The 13,690-nt window shown below is 40.3% G+C and overlaps 1 protein-coding gene across 4 annotated transcripts in view; it reads left to right on the plus strand.

Annotated features, from left to right (window-relative positions):
- BTRC (beta-transducin repeat containing E3 ubiquitin protein ligase) overlaps positions 1 to 13,690 on the plus strand; it is a 346,883-nt gene that overhangs the window by 237,788 nt on the left and 95,405 nt on the right. For all 4 annotated transcript variants that reach the window (XM_077455333.1, XM_077455336.1, XM_077455334.1 and 1 more), the window contains one exon: positions 4,844 to 5,075. In XM_077455333.1, coding sequence (XP_077311459.1) covers positions 4,844 to 5,075 — 232 coding nt within the window. The remainder of the gene's footprint in view (positions 1 to 4,843; positions 5,076 to 13,690) is intronic.

Genomic DNA, 13,690 nt, shown 5'->3' on the forward strand with positions numbered 1-13,690 from the left:
GCTGAAGCCATATGACCAACTTAACATTTAGGGAGCTTGTATTTTCTTCCATGGAGCTTAGCGATTGCAGGCTTTATACTTCATTGTAAGTTCTTGTGCCTCGTTTAGACAATGCATGTAGGAATTTACCTTGACCTAATTTTGTGTACAGTACTTGGCACTTAGGATTTCTGTAGTTTATTAAGCAGGTTCAAAGGCTACTATGAGTATTCACTTGATGCCAGGGATTAGTCAGGTCAGCTAATATAATAGGATAGAGGCTTTCCTGTGATCAGCAGCATCGGGAAAACTTGCTTTATTGACCAAATGATTCACTTAGGCATATTCCCGAGCCAGCTGATTTCTAGGCCTCCCAAAGGAAGAATGTTTGTGGAAGTAGAGAGCTCTACTGTACGATCCTCTACTCTTGGAGTAGAGCGGCCATGCGTAAAAGTGCCCTAGATAATGCTGATGATGTCCTCCATCGTGTTATTTATACACACAGCAGTTCATATAGCACAGTTCTGTGCACATATGAAAGATGCTGAGCGCTACATACACCTTTGTTAGGTATTAAACCGGCACTCGCTGCAAACCTATTATTCATATTGTGATTAGTGTCTGCACAGAGCCTGTGTATACTGTAAACTTTAATTTGCTGCACCAGCTACTGTATCTGTAATTGAAAGTTAGATCGTAAAATCTATTCTCTAACACTACTGTCATTAACATCCTAGATTGGTATCATCACTAAAACTCTCTGAAGCATTTCCCACAACCATCGAACTAACTGACCTGCTTTACCAGTTAAATGGAGCCTTTCCCTTTCAATGAAAAAATGATAAATTATAGCTTTGCGTATCTGTCATACTGTACACTGCTAGCAAAATGCAACACCCCTGCTCAACTCTGTCCTTAAATTAACCATTTAAATTCTGCTCATATGCAGTACATACAGCGGGTAAAATACGTATTGAACACGTCACCATTTTTCTAGGTAAATATATTTCTAAAGGTGCTATTGACGTGACATTTTCATCACATGTCGGTAACAACCCATGCAATCCATACATAGAAAGAAATCAAAATAAATAAATTCAGAAATTAAGTTGTGTAATAAAATGGAATGACACAGGTAAAAGTATTGAACACACTAACTTAAAGTAAAATACATTTTATTTAATACAAAATCCTTTGTTGGTAATGACAACTTCAAGATGCCTCCTGAATGGAGAAAGTAGTCGCAGTCGTGTGATTTTGGCCAGTTCTTCCACACAGTTTTCAAATCTTGAAGGTTCCGTGGGCCTCTTCTATGAACTTTGATCTTTAGTTCTTTTCGTAGATTTTCTATTGGATTCAAGTCAGGTGATTGGCTGGGCCATTCTAGCAGCTTTATTTTATTTCTTTGAAACCAAAAGATTTTCCTTGGATTTGTGTTTGGGATCATTGTCTTGCTGAAATGTCCACCCTCGTTTCAAATTCTTCATCCTGGTAGATGGCAGCAGATTTTTATCAAGAATGTCTTGGTACATTTTCCATTCATCCTTCCTTCAATGATATGAAGTTTGCCAGTACTGTATGCTGAAAAACAGCCCTACACCATGATGTCTCCACCGCCAAACTTCACTGTGGGTATGGGTTTTTTTTTTTTTGGGGTGATGTGCAGTGCCATTTGACCTCCAAACTTGGCGTTTATTATGGCATCCAAATTTCAATTTTTGGTCTCATCTGACCAGACTATTCTCCCAGTATTTCACAGGGCTTGTCTAAGTGTTATCCAGCAAACTTTAACCACTTGACTACCAGCCGCTGTATATATACGGCAGCAGGTCGGCTTGATTGCACAAGCCTGCTGGACGCCGCAGGGATCTGCCTATGTAAATAAGGCGGATCCCGTTCTGAGAGGAAACGTCATGTAGACCTGCTGTTCCCAGCGATCGGAAACTGATCTCTGTGGTGTTCCAGTGAGCCCAGCCCCCACACAGTTAGAACACACCCAGGGAACACGGTTAACCCTTATTTGCCCCCTAGTGTTATCCTCTTCCCTGCCAGTGTCATTTATACATTAATCAGTGCATTTTTTTTTTAGCACCATCACTGTAATAATGTCCCTCAGGGTCAGATTTATATGTGCCAGTCTCGCAAAAAATCGCCGCCATTACCAGTTAAAACATAAAAAATAAATAAGTCTATAAATCTTTCCCATAGTTTGTAGACGCAATGGCTTTTGTGTAAACCAATCAATATACGCTTCTTACAATTTATTTTATTTTTTTAAACAAAAATATGTAGCAGAATACATATTGGCCTAAACGGATGAATACACTTTTTTTATATATATATATATATATATATATATATATATATATATATATATATATATTATTTTCTTTTGGATATGTATTATTGCAGAAAGTAAAAAATATTTTTTTTTCAAAATTGTCGGTCTTTTTTTTTGTTTATAGCGCAAATAATAAAAATCACAGGGGTGATCAAATACCACCAAAAGAGAGCTCTATTTGTGGGAGAAAAATTTTGTTTGGGTCACATGACCGCGCAATTATCAGTTAAATCGATGCAGTGCCGTAGCGCAAAAAAAGGCTTGGTCATTAAGGGGGTAAATCCCTCTGGGGCTGAAGTTTTATATATATATATATATATATATATATATATATATATATATATATATCACATTTATCGGCGTATAACACGCGCCCTAATTTTAAGAGGGACGTTTTTAGGTAAAAGATTTTTTAAATAAACAACTTTGAAGCAAATTAAAGGGGTTGTAAAGGTAAAAGTTTTTTCACCTTAATGCATTCTATGCATTAGGTGAAAAAACATCTGAAATACTGGCCCCAGCCCCCCCGTTATACTTACCTGACCACTTGAAACTCCCGCGCTCGTCCCCGACATCCTCTTCGCTGATCAGCCTAGCCGCTGATTGGTTACAGTGAATGGATTGAAAGCAGCGCAGCCATTGGCTCACGCTGCTGTCAATCGCATCGAATGACGTGGCGTGCCGGGCGTCGGGGCCAAGTGATACAGCGAGCGGCTGTATCATGGGAGCATGCCCGCAAGCACTCCACATCATGTGAGGGAGTTCGCATGAAGTTGTGGAGTCCTTGCGGGAGGGAGCCGAGACAGCCGCCGAGGGACCCCAGAAGACCAGGTTTGGGGTCACTCTGTGCAAAACGTGCTGCACATTGGAGGTAAGTATAACATGTTTGTTATTTAAAAAATTCCTTTACAACCCCTTTAAGGGTCCGTACCCATCTGCATTCTGATTAATGCCCTCAATGCATCCTGATTAATGCCCTCAATGCATCCTGATTAATGCCCTCAATGCATCCTGATTAATGCCCTCAATGCAGCCTGATTAATGCCCTCAATGCAGCCTGATTAATGCCCTCAATGCAGCCTGATTAATGCCCTCAATGCAGCCTGATTAATGCCCTCAATGCAGCCTGATTGATACCCTCAATGCAGCCTGATTGATACCCTCAATGCAGCCTGATTGATACCCTCAATGCAGCCTGATCAATGTCCTCAATGCAGCCTGATCAATGTCCATCTGCAGCCCATCAATGCAGCCTGATTAATGCTGTTTTTTTAGCATAATTTGCAGCCTCACCATCTCTCATCAAAGCAGCCTGAACATCAGGAAATCACCAAGCTGTCATCTTCTCTCCACTCGGCTCTTACCTCGCACACACACACAGTCCCTCCTCCGCCATTGGCATTGGACCAGCTCCTGTGATGGACAGAACACTGGTCCAGTGCCGGTGGCAGAGGCAGGACTGTGTGTGTGTGTGTGTGTGTGTAACGTGAGTGGAGAGGAAATTACGGCTCGTGAACTCCGGCGGCACTCTTCCCAACCGAGGTACGTTCTCGGCGTATAACGCACCCCTGATTTGCCCCCTATTTTCAGGGGGGAAAAGTGCATGTTATACACCAATAAATACGATATATATATATATATATTATATTCATTCACCCGTGGAAACTTCTACTCCTGAGAGTTTTACAGTGACATTATCAGATTCCCAGAATGCAACCCATACCTAAGTGGTGCTGAATGATCAGACTTTGTGTCATAGACAGCCCTTCCAAAAAAAAAAAAAAAATAATTAAAATAAAAAAAAAACCTCTACATCTATAAACCTAAAGTGCAAGTCCTTTTATGTAAAGCACCAAGCCCACATTCATAAATAGCTGTAAATGATAGTACCTGTATGGACAGGAGAATGTATTAGTATATTCCCCATCATACCATTTTCATCTGCAAGCTCCTTCAGTTCTGCTAAGTATCTGACATGTTTACTTATTCATCTGAATTTCTGCATTTTCCACCATTCTATTCCTTCATGTATTTATGTATCTCAAAGATTGCATGCTTTTATAGGTATGGTTATAAAACAGCGCTGTTTTTGGACCTAATTGCCATTCCTACGTCCGTCCTGACCTTTTTGCATCTGTATGTCCCTGCCTCCCACTGAAACATATTCATAGGATCGCACTAAATTGTTTGTAAGGCTGACGGTGGAAGATCATGAAATTCATTTAAGTGCATTAAAGTGTCACTCCGGATTTCCATTTAACAATCTCTGTTATTTTATGTGCACTTCCAGCATGGGTGGTAATGTCCTTTCTGAGTTCCTTGCAAGGATACGGAGCTGTTTGCTGGCTGACAGTAGTAAATAGATGCTCCCTGTCAGACAGTTTATATGTCTGAATCTTTTTTTCTCCTGTTGTGTAACAGATGCATTTTGTGAATTTATGTATGCTTGAACTGTGTGGTGTGTACTATTGTTCCTTCTTTTTATTTATTTATTATGACATCAATTTTTTTTTTATCCCGCAGACTAAACTTGCCAATGGCACTTCCAGCATGATCGTGCCCAAGCAAAGGAAGCTATCCGCAAACTACGAGAAGGAGAAGGAGCTTTGTGTAAAGTACTTTGAGCAGTGGTCTGAATGTGACCAGGTAGAGTTTGTTGAGCATCTCATCTCCCGGATGTGCCACTATCAACATGGACACATAAATACTTACCTTAAACCAATGTTGCAAAGGGACTTTATCACTGCACTGCCAGGTAAAATGTGTTCTATATATGCCTTTATATATAAAATGTATGTACTGAAAAATGTTTCATGTTAACATTAGAACTTATTTTTCTTCCGCTCGTTGAAGGATACAAGTACTTGAATCTTGACTGGTTATTGCACCACCTCCAGGAGTAGTAGGACAAAAAGAACAAAAGTACTGTTGAGCGATGGCCGCCAAACCCCCCATCTGTTGAAGGCAGCTCTGCTTTTTGCCTAGTATCTAGGAGTAAGGACCAGAGCTCCCTGCTGGGATTCTTCCCTTTCCTTTAGCAGGAATATATTTTTTTCCTTTTTAAAGTATAACTAAAGGCATTTTTTTTTTTTTTGTTTTGAATAGAGTTGAATGGTATTAGAACACCTGTTGGGTTTTATTGCTAACTGCCCCCTTTTATGAGATACCTCCTCTCTATATGTCCTGTTTACCATTATCTGTGAAAGTAAACAAAATCACAAATTTTGGGTTGTCCTCAGAAAAGTAAAAGATGGGAAATCTTCCAGTGGGAGCACTCCCTTAATTTGAAGGGAGCCCCAGGTCAGCAGAACTAGTGCTCCCACTGGAAAATTTCCCCTCTTTTACTTTTCTGGGGACAACCCAAAATGTGTGATTTTGTTTACTTTCACTGATGTATTTGGATACTTCGCAAATTTTTAAAAATGTTTGCCTATAGTTATACTTTTGTTTCTGTTATATTTTTCTTTGATATCTTATGCATACATTACATTTCATAAAGAACAGGCTAGTTTTCACCTTTTTGGTTACGAACTGCAGGACAAACTTGACCCACAATTTTCCATGTTGGCTCCGGTTGAACAGTTTTTATTAAAGCCAAGAGTGGATGTATCTACAGCACCCCAAATGGCACGACCTTCATTTTTTTTTAACCACACCTTGGGTCCATGCTGTATTATGTAGTACTATATTTGGAATGTACTAGTCCATGCAGGAAAAAGCACAGGGAAGCACTTCCATGTGAACATATGCTCAAAGAATGGCTTTCATTGACTCCACTGAAGCAGTAGTCATGTAGCGTCACCCACAAAAACATATGGATGTTAGAAGATAACTAAGATATATGAAACGTGGTCGTGTGAAAAGTGGACATAAGAAATTTGTTTTGTTTTCCATTATTAAAGACTACATTGACTAGCATTCCTTAAAAAAAAAAAAAGGGACTACTTATTAAATTAGTAAAGTTGCATTTTAGGAAGAACGTTAGCCGAGATTAAAGTGGAACTACAGTCTGCCGATTACTTGCCTCCTTTTCAGCAATCCAAATGCTGGATCACTTGCCGGCCACTGACATCTTTACCCCAAGCTTCCTCCAGGTGCCAGGTTTTCAGATTCTTTGCTTTTCTGGCTGGGATGATCTGACTCTCGCACATGACCATGGCAATCATTCATGCCACACTGAGTGAGCATGTGCAGCTCAGAGGACGTTTAAAAAAAGACACTAAACAGATAGATACATTTGTTTTGTTGCAGAAAAGACAGAGAATGACTCCTCTGCAATAAAAAAGTTTTAATGAAATTTTAATAAACCTTTTCTTGAAGATTCAGTTCCACTTTAATATGATCAGGTTATTTACTCTTGTCGTTTCTTTTTTTTAATACTGGTTTCACATTTGTGAAACCAGTATTAAAACAAAGAAATGACGAGTAAATAACCTCATTATATTAAAGTGGAACTGAATCTTCAAGAAAAGGTTTATTAAAATGTAATTAACCACTTCCCGAGCGGCACACGACGATGTACATCGGCAGAATGGCACGGGCAGGCATATTGGCGTACAGGTACGTCCATTTGTATTTGCCGCCCTGCCATCGCGTGAGCGCCGCCGGCTGCATGCGCGCACGAGGCTCGGGACCCCCGTGAGTCCGGTCGCGGGCCCCGCGGACTCCATCGCCGTGGGGATACCCGCAATCGTCTCACGGGGAGGCTGAATGGGGAGATGCCGTTGTAAACAGCATCTCCCTGTTCTGCCTAGCAACAAGTGACACTAATCTCTGCTCCCTGTGATTGGAGCAGAGATCAGTGTTCACTAACACACAGCCCAGCCCCCCACAGTTTATAACACCCACCTAGGACACACTTAACCCCTACACTACCACCCCCTGGTTAACCCCTTCACCGCCAGTGTCATTTACACAGGAATCAGTGCATTTGTATAGCACTGATTGCTGTATAAATGACACTAATGTCGCAGTCACAATAAAAACGCTGATCGCCGCCATTACTAGTAAAAAAAAAATTATAAAAATGCCATAAAACTATCCCCTATTTTGTAAACGCTATAAATTTTGCACAAACCAATCAATAATCGCTTATTGTGATTTTTTTTTTATCGGCTTAAACTGAGGAAAAAACATTTATTTATATATTTTTGGGGGATATTTATTATAACAAAAAGTAAAAAATAATGCCTTTTTTCAAAATTGTCGCTCTATTTTTGTTTATACCACAAAGAATAAAAACCGCAGGGGTGATCAAATATCACCAAAAGAAAGCTTTATTTGTGGGGGGGGGAAAAGGACATCAATTTTGTTTGGGAGCCACGTCCCACGACTGCGCAATTGTCAGTTAAAGCGACGCAGTGCCGAATTGCAAAAAGTGGTCTGGTCTTAAGCCAGCAAAATGGTCTTGTATGAAAGTGGTTAAAATTTTTTTTTTTTTTTTTTTTTTTTTATACAACTTTACATTTGTGCACCTTTTGTGGTAATGTCTTGCCATTTAGCCTAAATGGCACCAACACACATTTACAGTGCATCCGGAAAGTATTCACAGCGCTTCACTTTTTCCACATGTTATTATGCCTACAGTCTTATTCCAAAATAGATTAAATTCATTATTTTCTTCACAATTCTACAATTAATACCCCATAATGACAACATAAAAGAAGTTTGTTTGAAATCTTTGCAAATTTATACAAAAAAAAAAATCCTATGTACATATGTATTCACAGCCTTTGCTCAATACTTGGCAAAAATAGGGGAAAACACTGCGCTATATCGAATTAACCAAAAAACAAGTGAACAAGTGAAAAAACAGCTGCCAACACTTCAAACAAACAAAGTTAAACAATTAAAACAAATAATAGTGTAGCGCTTCTATTAGGTGAATGTGTGGTCCCATAAGGAAGATCCGAATGTGATCACACAAAAAATCAAAATCAATGACCGGACCCCCAACAATCTACCACCTGGTCCTAGGTCTGGACCCCAAGCGTTTCCGACTCAACTGTCGTAAGACCGTGTGAGTCCATCATATTTGGTAAGAGTATTTTATCTACTCCTGTTATCTCCAGACAAGCTGACATACTGGGTTGTACCTGACTAGCGAAACGCCTATCTTTTCTGAAGAATTCTCATCACATCCTTTGTGCACCAGTCACATTACAGAGGACTTTATTTGTGATTATATGTGGACTTTCCCATGTGATTATCGATATTCCCATGTGATTACCGATTGATTTTGATTTTTTGTGTGATCACATTCAGATCTTTGCTCAATACTTGTTGGCACCAGTTAGAGCCTCGAGTCTTTTTGAGGATGGTGCTACAAGCTTGGCACACCTATTTTTGGGCAGTTTCTCACATGCTTCTCTGCAGGACCTCTCAAGCTCCATCAGGTTGAAATGAGTGGAAGCTCTGCTGATTTTATCATCCAGTCACATGCAAGCTAAAATGCTGGGTTTTTTTTCCTTGCATATCCCCCTCGGATCTACAGCGACTTTACTTCAAGTGCACTTGCAGTGAAATGTGGATTTTCCTTTAGTAAATAACCCCCACTGTGTGTGTGTGTGTATGTGTATATTGTAAGTCACATCAGTCCCTAACTTACAGTCTAAGCCCTTGTACACACGGTCAGACATTCCGTCGGAAAATGTCCGATCGGACCGTGTTGTCGGGTAATCCGACTGTGTGTGGGCTCCATCGGACTGTTTCTGACGAACAAAGTTTTAGAGCTGGGCTATAAAACTTTCCGACAACAAGATCCAATTGGACTTTGTCCGATTGTGTGTAGAGAATTACGATCGGACAAAGTGCCACGCATGCTCAGATCAAATTCCTAGACCAAACCTATTGGCTACTAGCCTGAACGTAGTCCCGTCGTAACGAAATAACATCATCACGTTACGTACGATCAGATTTTCCGACAACTTTGTCAGACCGTGTGTATGCAACACCAGTTTCAGACAAAATCCGACGGATTTTGTTGTCGGAATGTCCGACAGTGTGTACAATGGCTTAGGTCCCTAACTCACATTCATACATACACATATTAGGGCCAATTTAGACAAGAGCCAGTTGACCTTCCAGCATGTCTTTGGGGTGTGGGAGGAAACCGGAGTACCCAGAGGAAATCCACGCATGTGGGTGTGTGCGCGTGTGGGTGTGCGCGCACGTGTGGGTGTGTACGTGTGTGTGTATATGTATGTGTATGTGTATATGTATGTGTATATATATATATATATATATATATATATATATATATATATATATAATAAATTTGGAGGGGGGGGCATAAAAGTTGCTTGACTCAATAAAGTTCTGCGTTCGCTATATGTATTAAATTGCACCATAAGCAGCATCAGTAGAGCCAGTTTAGAAGTGAACACTTTTTTACATTCACACACAGAGGCTGTTGGGCATTTAGAACTTGGGCAAAATCGACTTCAGTAATATGTGCTTGAAAGTTAAACGCACAGCTGAAGAATAGGCAGTCTATTCTTTTTTTTTTCTTTTTTTTTTTAAGCCAAATGTACCAAAGCACTGAAAGTGCCTGCTTTGTTAGTGACCAGCAGATAGTTAAACCAAAGCTAGCCTGCCTCTACAGAAGCAAAGACACGCACCAAAGTATTAAGTTTTAATGGCGTTTACGCACAGTCAGTTGTCAGCTGGGTTGGGTGGCTGGGGGCCAGTTGTCCCTCTGGGCTGGTGAGATTTTAATGGTTTAAGCCCCTGGGGTGCACCACTTGTCCACCACAAAAGCAGATGCAATTAAGCTTTCAGCTGCTCTGGAATCTCTTGGGATACACCCTGTGTCAATCATATGTTTTACGATGAAGTTTATTACATAGATCAGCTTGGCTCAAGATGTTCCGCTGCAGTTAACAGCTTAAAACACAAATAACATTTCAGATTTACAATTTCATTAGACAAGAGAGGAATAGGCAAGTATGGAGAGTGTCAGGCAGAAGGCTAGGGACCTGTATTCTTCTGGTCTCCATTCATCAGTTAATCACAGTGCCTAAAATATGTTTAGAGAAAGAGTCTACAATTGTTGACCTAATTTTAGTATATTCTCAATGGGTTTTACATCATTCAAATTAAATCAGACTCGCTGTTCAGAGCTATTTTATTACATGCACATATATTATGTTGGTTACGCCCCAGATTATAAAACCCATTGCAATAAAACATAAGAATAAGACCTATACAGGCGGTCCCTGGGTTACAAACATCCGACTTACAAATGACTCCTGCTTACAAACAGAGGGAGACAACAGGAAGTGAGAGGAAATCTACCCCTAGGAAGGGAAATTGACTCCTGTAATGCCACGTACACGTGATCGGAAATTCGGCCAGCAAAAGACAGATGAGAGCTTTTTGGTCGGAAAATGCGATCGTCTGTATGCTCCATTGGACTTTTGCTGGCCGATTTTCAGCCAGCAAAAGATTGAGAGCATGTTCTCGATTTTTCGGTCAGAAAAAGTTCCTTTCCGAAAATGCGTTAGTGTTTATGCAATTCCAACATGCAAAAACTCACAGATGCTCAGATTCAACTACGAGACAGAAGCTATTGGCTACTGGCTATTGAACTTCCCCTTTCTAGTCCCGTTGTACGTGTTGTATGTCACCGCGTTCTTGATGGTCGGAGTTTGGTGTGACCGTGTGTATGCATCCGTTGGGAAAACCATCTGAGCTTTTTCCGACCAAAATTCTGATCGTGCGTATGCGGCATAAGAGATATCATGGGGGAAAAGGTCTATCACCAATCCTTGTTTTCACAACAATAGTCATTGGGACAGAAAGTGAGGTGAAATTTTCTGAACAGGGGCATAGACAGCAAAACAAATGTTGGAGGGGTTGTTAACCCTTCCCTCTGCTATCCAAAAAAAATAAAAAATATTTTTTTGGGCTGGAGCTACAATTAAAAAAATGTACCTGTTGCGACTTGCATACAAATTCAACTTAAGAACAATCCTACTGACCTTTTCTTGTGTGTAACTCGGGGACCACCTGTAGCTGACTTTTCTCATTGACCTGTGAACTATAGGTAGTCAACCAAAATGTTTTTTTTTTTTTTTTAAAGATCTGGTGAGTGTGTCCGTTACCTTTTAGGCTGCAGCATACACACCCCGGCTCAGTTGGTAATGTCGGGTGGTCTCAGAAAATTGCTCTGCTGAGATAAGACATTGGGCTGTGTGCCGGTGTTTCTGCTGTCCTCCTAATGTCAATAGATTCTTCTTAAAAATCTCTACCGCCCACTATTTTTCTACAGTTACCTATACAGGAAAGAATTGTGTAGCATGGGGTTATAGGTCATTATAATTACTTATATTTCCAATAATCATGCTCTGAATGGAGTATGAATGGCTGTCCTTCCTTATAAAAATATTGACCATCTAGAAAGTGAAGTTTGTTATCTCATCTAAAAATCCTATGTCTGTTAATGAATTTCTGCCAATGCCACGTTACCAAAAGTAAGTATTATGCTTTTCATAATGGAGCAGCATGAATAGTCAATAGCTGATGAGTACATTCATTTATACTGCTTTAAACAGAAGATTGTTCTTCCTTCACAATGGGAAGAACTGTTTGGAAGCTTTGCAATCAAAGATCCTAATCATCAATTTCATTCATTAATTTCCTTCTACACAATAAAACAGTATTGCAGCTTACAAATTCTTAGATGTTGTGACTGCATTCATTTTCTTTTTTAAAACTTTGTTTCCTTGATTTTCACCTGGTGATCTGTTCAGTAAGTCTGTTATTTTTCAACTTCCTTTAACCACTTTAGCTGCGGAAGGTTTTACCCCCTTCATGACCTGCTTTTCAGCACTGCACTACTTTAACTGGCAATTGCACGGTCATGCAACACTCTACACACATGACATTTTTTATCTTTTCAATAGGTGGCAATTGGTCACTGTTTTTTTTTTTTTTATAATTTTTTTGCAGTGTAATCAAAAAAAAATAAGGGGATTTTGAAAAAAAATCAGGGTTTTTTTTTGTTTACACTTTGCTGTTAGAAGATCATTGTAACAGCAATGGTCTCAGCTGTCATAAATGGGTTAACCATACATGACAGTTGTGATCACTAGTGGTTCAGGGTGCTGTGACTGGCCCAGGTCCCAAGTGATAGCTATGGGCCAGTTACAGCTTAGTAAACAGCTGTTATGATTGAATTTATATATAACTGCTGTGTTGATACTGTGATCAGCCCCGAGTAGGGGGGGATCCAAGCAGGCAAAATGGTCTACATCATGTACATGCCACCCAGCCACACTATATATGTACTGTGGCCGGTCAGCAAGTGGTTAAAGCAGAGCTACACTGCAAATACTTCTCCTTCAGCGATCCAACTAACTGAATCGGCATTTTCTACTTGATCTCCTCCAAGTGCCAGGCTGTGGCCATCTTCATTGGCAGGCATCGGATGACGTTACTCGTGCGCATGCACAGGGGTGCAGTCATCCCAGCACATAGAAGCTGAGCTGCAATGTAAACTGAGCCGCACGACAGCTCCGTTTACATTCTAAAGACTGAGAGCCGACAGGTAGATTTCTCCTATTTTTGAAAGTGGGATTTCAGTTCCTTTTTAACAGAACAAGCTATTCAGCACAGAGTACTGAGACAAACCATTTAACACTGTCAGGGGTGCTTACAATGGTCTACTTTTATTCATTTATGTAAAACGTTTATCTCAAAAGGATGAAAATACCGATGCTGTAACTTCTTAAAAGGCGTTAGCTGGAGTATAGCTTCAGTTTGTTAGTCAAGTCCATCCAAATCTGCTAGTGCATCTTAAAGTGGTTGTAAACTCCAACAGGACACTTGTACCTACAGGAGATTTTTTATGTCTCTGCAGAGACATCCCCGGCGTATGTGCTCTGAAGGAACGGCGTACCTGTGCCTTTCCTTCAGAGCGCTGTGCTGTAGCTGAGACTCCCACTGGAGTGATATCATCGTGGCTCAACCATTCAAGCTGTTAGAGCCCGCGAACCTGGAAGGAAGACCAGGTGAAGATTGAAGCCTTGTCAGCTGTGACAGCTCACACTGGAGGGCTTTGTTTCGAGGTAAAGTTTTTATAATGTGCTAGTATGCGGTGCAGTTTATACTAACACATTATGATATTACCTTGCAGGGAGAATTTTTATTTTTTTTAAGAAAAGTTTACTGCCTCTTTAAGCTTCATATGCACTTAAATTTTTTTTTGGGGGTTTTTTTTTTTTCCTGAAGAACCATTGGGTTGAACAAAACCTCACAGATCTCTCTAGATAGATAATGCTGCTCTCCAAGGGCGGTTATGCTGCATTACCATAGAGTGGAGTAGTGAGTGTAGCCACCAAGAGAGGGGGCTATGCTGCATTACCATAG

This window comes from Lithobates pipiens, unplaced genomic scaffold, assembly GCF_037356315.1.
Source record: "Lithobates pipiens isolate NorthernLeopardFrog02 unplaced genomic scaffold, aLitPip1_a1.2 Scaffold_25, whole genome shotgun sequence".
NCBI classification, from domain to species: domain Eukaryota; kingdom Metazoa; phylum Chordata; class Amphibia; order Anura; family Ranidae; genus Lithobates; species Lithobates pipiens.